We start from the raw sequence: 10277 nt of genomic DNA on the forward strand, positions 1-10277 counted from the left end.
AGTAACGTTGTTTCTGTATAAGACGTTGTACGCGCAAGTGTAAAAAACAGATGCCCGCTATAAATTGTAGGCTAAAGAACAGTTTCAAGCGTTTCACACTACCGTTAAATCAGTAGCGATAACATACATAATACACAACAACACGTATTTATATGTTAAACATCAGTTAGGCTAGCGCGTCTCTTTTAGCAGACTACACAAGCCCTGAGATCAGCTGACACGCTCATGTGACTTAGGCTCAAAATGGAGTTGTCGGAATCAGTAACGAAGGGTCTTCAAGCCCTGGCCGACCCAAATCTTTTCGACCTGAAATCCTTTACGATATTCACGGAGGTCGCTTTCGACAGTCTGGTCTCGTCTGCAGGCGAGACAGTTCTGGGTGAGATGGCTCTGTTTTTCTTTGTGCTACATTACTTCCGGTGCTTTGCTCTCATGAAGGAAGTCGGGCAAGCTACGCCACGTCTCTTGCTGCAGTATTTCTTTATTTTAGGCTTTCAGCTTTCATCTTATAGCTGTTGTGAACTTTTATCGTCATCCTTGCTTTGTGTCGCGTCGCGCCTAATATGCCAACACAATAGCGCATACAAATGAACAATCTACTTAGCCGTGCTGGCTATGCTATCGCGTGATAACATTGACATAGCTACATTAAAGCTATTTCCCACTAAAACAGACAAAAATATAATATATCATGAACATTTACTTGATTATGTACAACAGAAGTGTGCATGCAGTGCAAATTATTGATCAAAATTGACAAGCAACGACGTTAGCTTTGTTATTAAGCGCTAGATGCCCGCTAAGCATCTTTTCTCTCTCTCTCTCTCTCTCTCTCTCTCTCTCTCTCTCTCTCTCTCTCTCTCTCTCTCTCTCTCTCTCTCTCTCTCTCTCTCTCTCTCTCTCTCTCGCCTTGAGCATTTTTCATCTTTCGCAGGTCACCCAGAATTGAAGCACGTCGACCAGCCTGCTCTGAAACGCTGCCATGCTGCGGCAGCGACTTTCATCCTCGAAGGAGTCAAACAAAATGCAGATAAATCAACAATTAGGTAAAATGGTCCAAAGTCCAAAATCCCTTGTTCTGATAGCTCATAATCTAATGTCGTTCTGCCTTTCGCGTGCATTCTTAACATTTCCTCTATTTATCATCTACTATAGCTCGTGCCTTGAAGATGCCAGGTTCAACAGTGAAAGACTGGAATTATTTTATACCACATACCAGGTATAAAATATTTTATAACATGTCCCGCATACCCACTTTCTCCTGAACAGTGTTAGCCTTGTTGCGTTGCAGTTTTTATTTTGTATTTAAATTTTCTTAGAAACACAAAAGATGTTTGGAATCTTTGTTGTCAAGGTGAGACATTTTATATTATATTTTGGTATTGTTAAAGCCGTTTGTTCACGCAAAATTGAAAGATACCTGGGCAGTGATAAAGTTGCTAAGGGCTTATTAATTTAATTTAATATTTTTTTCTTTGTTGTTTTAGCATTGACAGATGCCCTCCTCATATAACTGATGCTTCATGGCGCCTTGAGTATTGTATAAAGGTTGGTTGTCACTTCAATTTAATTAACATTTCTTATACTTTTATACTAATATGACTTATAATCGTTGTTTCTTTTCGCAGAATAGCCATGTACATAAAGTCAATCAACCATCCTACCTGATTTCCTTAAACACTGAGGTATGCCATTTTCGAGATACAGAATTTGCTAAATAATGTTGTTCGCTTATTTCCTTACTTTAACTAAACTCTGGTTACGTTTACAGAGGGATGGCGCTGCTTCTGAAATAAATTTTAGTTGCACCATGGAGCAACTTCAGGTATTTATTTAAAACGGTATATTTGCACGATCCTTAGTTTGCTTTTTCCTCAGATTAGTTAATAATTAAACACAAGTTAAAAGATTAACTAAAACGTATAGGAGATAATTGTCTATAGGGTATTTATTTAAGCCTATTAAGAGTTTTTTGTTTAATTTTGGTTTTTACTTTATTAATAAGCAATATGATTTAGTATAATTTCTTTATTGGCAATGTTACATTTTTTAGGACTTTACTTTTTTACAAGAAAAATGCTGTCCTGGTAGGAAAAAAAACTTTAAGAGCAATTTATAGTATTTCCGGACCGTTTATTAATATAGGCCTACCTTAATAATTGCCGACTACCTAAAACTTTTTATAATGTCAGTGTTGAGTTTCTGCCTCTGGAGAACTCTTCTCAGCAATTTTATTATCCTAGTCATTACACAGATGCCTGTGTTTGTCGTAGGGGTGACACAAAGGTGAATTGTCAAAGCGATCAAGTCATAAAATTCTCGTGCACTCCATCATCGTCACATCAGATGAACATAATAGGCTACTTGCCTGATTAACCCACAAAATTTTAGCGGACTAAAACCGAGAAGGATTCCAGATGATAAAATTATCATATTAATTAAATAATTTATTCTGCGGATAAGTACGCAAAACAGCCCCGTGTAATCAAGAAGCATTTTCATCCTATCATAATTGTGTTTGGGGTTTCGATTTAGGTTTATTAATATATATATATATATATATATATATATATATATATATTTGCTTTAATAAACTCTCTAACTGTTTCTTTATCAGATTTTGTTGATTTAGCCTTCTATGTTTTACATGACATGACTGATGATCGTTAAAAGAAAGAAGGTTGTGACACTTTTAATCAACAATAGCATAGTTTTAGTATAGCCGTCTTGCTTGAACACTGCAGTACACGTACATTATGATATAAAAATTTGACATAGTAAGGTTGGAAATTGACCTAGGCTATATCGTCTTTTGTTGAAAGTGCTGGATTGTTTGAAATGTGTTTAGGATTTGGTTGGGAAAATGAAGGACGCATCGAAAAGTATCGAGAGGGCAGCCCAGTCTTGATTCCTGGGGATTAATGTGGGGAATGTCTTCATCTCACCGGATGCCGTTCCGCACAAATTATTTTTAGTATTTTGTTTGTATTTAGGCAACTATTAGCATATGTGGTGACATTTGTTATAGTATTCACAATAAAACATACCACTTTGATACAAACAAACATGTCTCTGTGTCATGCTTTTCTAGAGCTTACTCAGCTGTCTACGTTGTTTTGTGCTTACGGAAAATTGCCATTTATAATAATAACAATGCCAGACCACTGGATCCTGTTGCTCGAAACAAGCAACGCATTGTGTACATCTAATTATGCAGAGGTTTACAACGCGTTAAGATTGCTTGCCAGAGCAGGTTTTAATAGTAAGTGGAATATCATTTTAATATCGAGAAATGATGTTGTTCACGGAGGTCAGTGTTATTAAGTCGTATATGTAGAAGAAAACAGTAGGCTACTGCACATTTTTGAAGGACTCCTGGACATGAATGGGACGTGAGTAGATTTCACACTAAGCTGTGCCGCCCTCGGAATCACACTCACAACACATGAATAAATTCTGAAGCGTATTTGCCATGCCCGCGTTATTTGTTCAATGCACTGCCTATGCATAGATGGTCTACATGTCTTGCGTTTTTTACTAAATTGATCCATAATGAATTTGTGAGAATCCGAAAGAGTACTTAAAAAGCTTTTTGGATATACAGATCAATTTTCATTAAAATGTACACGCTTCAACAATGGTTGAAAGGTGCGCCTGTTGTGTATACCTTACGACCACGATCGAGCATAATTTGAAACGCTATTCTTTGTTATGTGCAAAACGTGAGCAGAGCTAAATACACCGACACATATTCCCAGGCCACCCTTAAGGAATTAGATCACGTGACGCACGGGGCGGTCGAACTACAAGCCATTTTGGGGACGGTGTCAGTTTCCACTGAACCATCAGCGCAGCATTTTTCAAAGAGAGGACTGAAGGAGCTAGCGTAGAGAAAACGCACATCAGCCTGGCTGTTTTACAAGCGGGAGGTCCAAATACAAAGCGTCTTACAAATCGACAACCGACCGCGGTACACCCATCGAGAACCGGACCCTTTCTCTTTTTTTATTATCGAAATGCGCTCCGTTCCACCGTTCTCTTATTGCAATTGACAGCGTCTGCAGCCCTTTTCAAGATGGCCGCTTGGCTCGTATTCATTTTCTACTGATCGACTTCTAACTTTCATTGTCTAACCACCTCCAGGCTCGACCGTTTTCCCCAGCGCAGTAAGGTATGTGTTCTTCGATATCATCCCTTACCAATGTCTGATTTCCGACCCGCTATTTTGAACGTATCTGTGTTTTGTGAGCTTAAAATGGAGACGTGTTAGAGTGGATGCGGGAACTGACAGGCTCGCGCACGCAATGTTGCCTCTGTCTCTCCGCGTGCTTATGGTTTTTAGTTATTTAATGTAAGAGTATTTGTCCGGTTCGCGTTCAGTGATTGTTATTTAGGGGTGCGATATACAGCTATCGGTATCACCATGTTTACGTGTTGTTCCCTGACAAATGAAACGATTTAGTTATTAATGAATCTTGGCGTTTACGCAGAGTCGCACACCAGAGGGTGGACTGTTTGTGTGAAGCTGTATTCAAAAGGATTTTCTGTTTGTCGTCTTATTAACTACATGTATCATTTTATAGATATTTAATCCGTAAGGTGTTTACGACCTGATTAAGCCGTTGTTGGGCGGAATTTTTTTTATTTGTGTGTTTTCTTAACTTAAAATTACATGGTAACTTAGCCCAGTCGTTTTGTCGGGGTGTACATGGCAAAGCTTTTAATAGCTGACAACCGACTTTAACGTTAAGGATGATTTGGGAATATAAACCAACAGAAAGAAATAAACTCAAGTATTAAAACATTTATTTTGAGTGTCTTTTGGTGCTTTCTGTCATTTATGAAGAACGCTACTGTAGAGAGGTTTGTATGGAACTAATGGCAATTTTCAGCACTTTGAACAGACACATTACTCAGTGATTTAAAATTTTAAGGAACAAACAAAGTAGTAAAATAAATAAATGTTTAAGAAGTAGTTTAGAAGTTGTTACCTGTGATGTCACGTAATACGCAGACTAATTTATTTTAATATTGGGCTTAGTGTGCGGTTTGGTTTCATAATTATTTTATAATCACAGTATCGCTCGCCACCTTAATGTTTCGACTAAGAAATGGCAGATTTGCCATACGACCTAGTGAATGATTTTGCCTGTTGTATCACTTCTATGACGCAGTTGTGGACGTCAAAGCAAAATCTGTATGTGACGTGATATGGAATAATGACTTATGAGCTGGTATTTTTATGAGCGAGGCTATTAAAGATGAAACCATCACTTGTTTTTATAAACCGTTGCAATGGTCTTAAAACAAGCCTTAAATTTGATCTACGACGTGTGACACACTGTAAAATTCTGTTATTGATTAAAACAATAGTAGCCTCCTATGATTTACTTTTTGCTCTTCTAATAAATTCTAGATCACGAACTTTTTACTGTTCTTTAATTATTTGCTATTGACAGTAAATGCTGAAGGCCGGCATTTTTGCTATGTAATTTTTGGTTTGAAAGTTCTTATGGACCTGCCTGTTCTTGATATATGTTGATCGATTTATGTTCTATAGTTTTTGAAACCCTCACAACAGACTCTGCCTCTCAATTCTAGTAGCATCAGAATTGCTGTGCCAGATGTGTTAACTCTCTTAATAATACTGTCAGATTGCTTTTCAAGAGAGCGAGCAACCGAATTACTTATCAAAAAATAAACAAAAATAAATTTAAACTGGAAATAAACAGTATAGTCGCCTATAGCAACACATGACGGTCATGCAAGGAGCATTTAACGGGAGATAAAGACTTCGAGAGACCAGAGCCGATATAAGCAGGCCCTGCATGTTAAATAAATTAAATGGCTTTTAGGCTTGCCTGAAATAATTCAGTTTCCTTTTTCTTTTTGAGCGAGATCATAGCACTGTAATTTTAGAAGAATGCTGTCACACAGCAGGCACACAGCTGGCAAGATTTGTTTTAAATTTCACTGCATTCAAAGTAGCGTTCATATTCAGCGCTCTGAACGTTGCCATGTAACGCTGCTAGCGTTGCTATAGAAACCGTTAGAAGTGTTTGTGACGTAAAGTCAGTTCAGGTGCGTGTATGACGGAATTATGCACTCTTTGTGTAATATCTCGCTTCGTTGTGTGTGTATTAAATTGGAAAGTTTATTAAGTTGGCATAAATGTCCCTTTCCGGTTCATCACCTATTCAGGTCTTAGCTGGGGATTGACATGTCCAAAGTAATTTTTGTTTTATTTTGGCAGTTGTAGTTGCAAAACATTTGTTAATCCTATTTTAATACTCCTGCAGGATCCGTTCCATCCTATGAAGATGCATCGTACAACAAGGATCAAGATTACAGAGCTCAATCCCCATTTGATGTGTGTCTTATGTGGTGGATATTTCATAGATGCAACCACAATTATTGAATGCTTGCACTCATGTGAGTATAGCCTACTGAAGTTGGTGATTACATCATTCAACATATAAGGTAATTTGTTAAATCTTGTGCTGTTTCTCTGATCCTCAGTTTGTAAAATGTGCATTGTCCGCTATATGGAAACCAGCAAGTACTGTCCAATATGTGATGTCCAAGTCCACAAAACAAAGCCACTTCTCAATATAAGGTAACCTAAAAATCACTGTCTGTTCAATCTTTCCACTTGTTACAGTAGACATGAGAGAAAATATTTATTTTTCCTTGACAATTTTCTTTTCTGAAAAGCTGTTTTTTTTATTGTGCATCCCTTTTTAAAATCAAATTAAAAATATTATAATTTAAGTTTTTCACAACTCAGTGATCTACATTGAACCTAACAATGATCAAAAATGTGCTTTGTCTTAACAGATCTGACAAAACTCTACAGGACATTGTATACAAGCTGGTGCCTGGTCTTTTCAAAAGTATGTTAATCATTGTTAAAATCATAATTTTTGTAATTTGATATGAGAATGCGCTGATGTGCACATGTCTTTTTCTGTGCAGATGAGATGAAGCGTAGGAGAGATTTTTATACTGAACACCCTTCAGTTGATGGTAAGTATTATCAAACAACACTTGGATCATCTAAACTTTGGTCATTTGGACTACTGTGCAACTAATCGGTTTAATTGTAATTGTAATTGTGTTTATATTAGTTTAAATTGTTAAATTCAAAGCATAATTTATTATTTCAATTTTATTTTGTACAAAGCTGCAAATGGATCAAATGAAGATCGAGGGGAAGTTGCTGATGAGGATAAAAGAATCATCACAGATGACGAGATTATCAGTCTCTCAATTGAGTTTTTTGATCAAAGGTACAAACCTTTTGTTGTCAGTATATTTTAATGTGCAGTTAACCTTTCCTGCACGTAGTGTAAAAGATTGAAGATAAATAGGCCTACTTATTTTACAACTATTGTAATTCTTGTACAGAGCACAACAGCAAGGCTGCGCAGATGAGGGACAAAAAGAAGAGGTAACTATTTTTTTTTCGATTTTTTTTCTTCATGTGATTATGGGGAAAATACTGAGCACCAACATTAAACCTTATATGAATAATGTATTATTAATTTATTTTGCATACACAGGTTAATAATAAAAGATACTTGCAGTGTCCTGCTGCAATGACTGTGATGCATTTGAGAAAATTTCTGAGAAGCAAAATGGATATACCTCCCACCTTTCAGGTAATGTATTCTATGTAATTTCGGATTTAATTTGTAGATGGGAGATGGGCCTTTTTCTTGAATTGCACATTACATAAATAAATAACACAAAATTCTTATTTAAAATGAGATCATGGTATAGAGTGTGTGTTTCTGCCAATTGGGATGCTTGTTTTAACATTGTTCATTGCTCTAATAGATTGAAGTTATGTATGAGGATGAGCCTTTGAAAGATTATTACACATTAATGGACATTGCCTACATCTACACATGGAGAAGAGTAAGTGCTCAAATGGAGTCACTAAATAATTCCATTTCTAAAACTGTTAAACGTTAATGTTAAATAACATGTATGAAATGTTTTATGAAATTTCATAGCGTTCAGTGATAAGATGCCTTCTGCTGTTCTCGCACATAGAATGGACCATTGCCTCTGAAATACAGCGTTCGGCCCAGCTGTAAAAAGATGAAGATTAGTCATCCGCAAGATGGCGTAAACAATACAAACCGTTCTGAAAGCGACTCGGCCAGCGATAAAGCCAGCAGTCCCGCTGGAGCTCCATCCACATCCTCACCACTACCCAGTCCAAGCACGCTGGTGCAGCCTTCACCTGCTAATTTCACCCATATGTCCAATCCTATTAACGGTTCTACGATGACAAACCCGAATCGACAGTTCAGTTTTGGTAACAAAGTGCGAAAGACAGCGCTGAACGGATCTTCCACATCATCGGGATGATAAGGGACTACACGTTGAAGCCAACGCCAGATATAATCCAGCTATTTTCATGCCAACGTAGTGTCATTTAGGTTCTCTTCTTTTATCATTATTATCACTATATTAAACTTGTAATTTTAACGTATAGTGAACGTGACGCACTTCATTCGATGCATTGCTGGAATTTTCGAAGATTGTGAAAACCATATAGGCCTATTTGGTTGCAAAATTGAGCGCAGAGTAGTCGGTTGTGGCATTTTCACAACAGCGACGAAACAGTTTTGCAGAAATGACTAATACTTTTTATATATTTTTTACTTTAGGCCGACATTTCCGAAAGAAATGGAAAAGTTATGTGTTGCTTGTATTTTACGTGTATTCTAATGTTCCTTGAAGCATAAAAAAATACTTTGATTTTAGTTTGCCTTTCTAGGGTAGTTGCTAAACATTCCTGGTATATTCAGCTGGCTTTTAAGAATGTATCAAAGAAAAAAATGTGTATATATTCAAATTTAAAGGACAAAAAACTGTATTAGGTCTGTGTTCTACTGGAGAAAGAAAGGTAATTTTAAATTGTTTTCTGCGCAATCATTTTTAATATTCGAGGTTTTCCGAATTTTAATTTAGTCCTTGATGTTAAATAACTTTTCTTTAATGTTTGGGTCCGTAATTTTTACTGACGAAGTAGCCTACTTGGTCATGTTCCAAGCTCGTATAGCGTGCACATACAGCTTTAAGATTTTCAGACTTGCGTATACACATTTGTCCAAAGAAGACAAGAATCGCCCACTGTTCATTCTGGACAACATTTTGATGTCGTCAGTGTTCATTTGTCTCATTGGTCGATTGTAGACTATTGACAGCTATTGTATTGTGACTGTTGCACAGTATACACATCTAAATAAAACATTTTACACTTTCTCATGGCCTATTTGCGTTTTTAAACTGCTCCAAATTTTACAACGGTTATTGAAACATCATAGAAAGATATGAAAAGTTGTATTGCACTACTGTATTATGCCTTATTTATTCGGCATGTTTGGTTAAACTTATATTTAAAAAATGTTTACACATAGCATTATGGTGCAAAACTATTCAAGTTGTCGCTTTATCATTTAGAGAATCTTTTATTTTCAATAGCCTATCAGTTAACATGTAGCCTAAATGCCTAACAGTGTGTAAATAAATGATCACAAAATTGTTATAAAACATGAAATACTGCTTGTTGTGAATTAATTCGTAGATATAGCAACAGAACATCCGATTTTGAAGGGGAAACACATATGACTTCTTTAGCTCCCTGAACTCTTTAGTCGCTTTGGATAAAAGCGTCTGCTAAATGATTATGTAAATGTGAATATAGCTCGCGCAGATATTACCGCAAACCATCTACAATGCTGGGTTGGGTTTACTAGCAAGCATAGGCCTGGCATGGCAAAGCGGAGTATTTGAATAAATAGTCAAATCAACTTCAAATGGTTTAACTTAATAAATTAATTAAGAATCTCAGTTTTATAGGCTATACTCTTATTTCTTGAATGAAGTTTGCATCTAGCTCAAATTCTAACACTTTTCACCCAGACGACTGCATGCAGCTCATTCGGTTAACCTGTGACCCAGTCAATTTGATTTCATGTCAGATGTAGTCTATGGCAAGAAAGCTATGATGCAGTAGGTACAAACATTTGAGTTGTGTTTTTTGATTACCAAACCCTCGTCTTGTCTATTCTGCATTGTTCTGAATGCCCATATATAGCCTAATCGGGTTTTGGGGTATCGTGGATGACTGCGAATATTCTTAATAATAATAAACGAAGTAATTATTTGGTGTTTAACGCAAACTGCGTCGGTGAAGCACAAGCTTAAAAAGTTGCTTTTAGCTTCATATGGAGTTACACTGAAGAAATATCTGTAAGCGG

The 10277-nt window shown here is 36.6% G+C and overlaps 2 protein-coding genes across 2 annotated transcripts; both read left to right on the plus strand.

Annotated features, from left to right (window-relative positions):
• Positions 1–221: 221 nt before the first annotated feature.
• On the plus strand, positions 222–3065 carry commd3 (COMM domain containing 3). The gene is made up of 8 exons (XM_057322897.1): positions 222–379; positions 935–1046; positions 1156–1219; positions 1320–1354; positions 1488–1548; positions 1629–1685; positions 1772–1825; positions 2849–3065. The coding sequence occupies exons 1-8, from the start codon at positions 244–246 to the stop codon at positions 2906–2908; spliced, it is 579 nt and encodes a 192-aa protein (XP_057178880.1). The 5' UTR covers positions 222–243; the 3' UTR covers positions 2909–3065.
• Positions 3066–3710: 645 nt separating this feature from the next.
• Positions 3711–9280, plus strand: bmi1a (bmi1 polycomb ring finger oncogene 1a). The gene is made up of 10 exons (XM_057322896.1): positions 3711–4171; positions 6300–6432; positions 6520–6616; positions 6838–6893; positions 6976–7026; positions 7184–7289; positions 7408–7450; positions 7563–7661; positions 7840–7920; positions 8059–9280. The coding sequence occupies exons 2-10, from the start codon at positions 6315–6317 to the stop codon at positions 8377–8379; spliced, it is 972 nt and encodes a 323-aa protein (XP_057178879.1). The 5' UTR covers positions 3711–4171; positions 6300–6314; the 3' UTR covers positions 8380–9280.
• The last annotated feature ends 997 nt before the right edge of the window (positions 9281–10277 follow it).

Source organism: Triplophysa rosa, linkage group LG23 (genome assembly GCF_024868665.1).
Source record: "Triplophysa rosa linkage group LG23, Trosa_1v2, whole genome shotgun sequence".
Lineage (NCBI taxonomy): Eukaryota > Metazoa > Chordata > Actinopteri > Cypriniformes > Nemacheilidae > Triplophysa > Triplophysa rosa.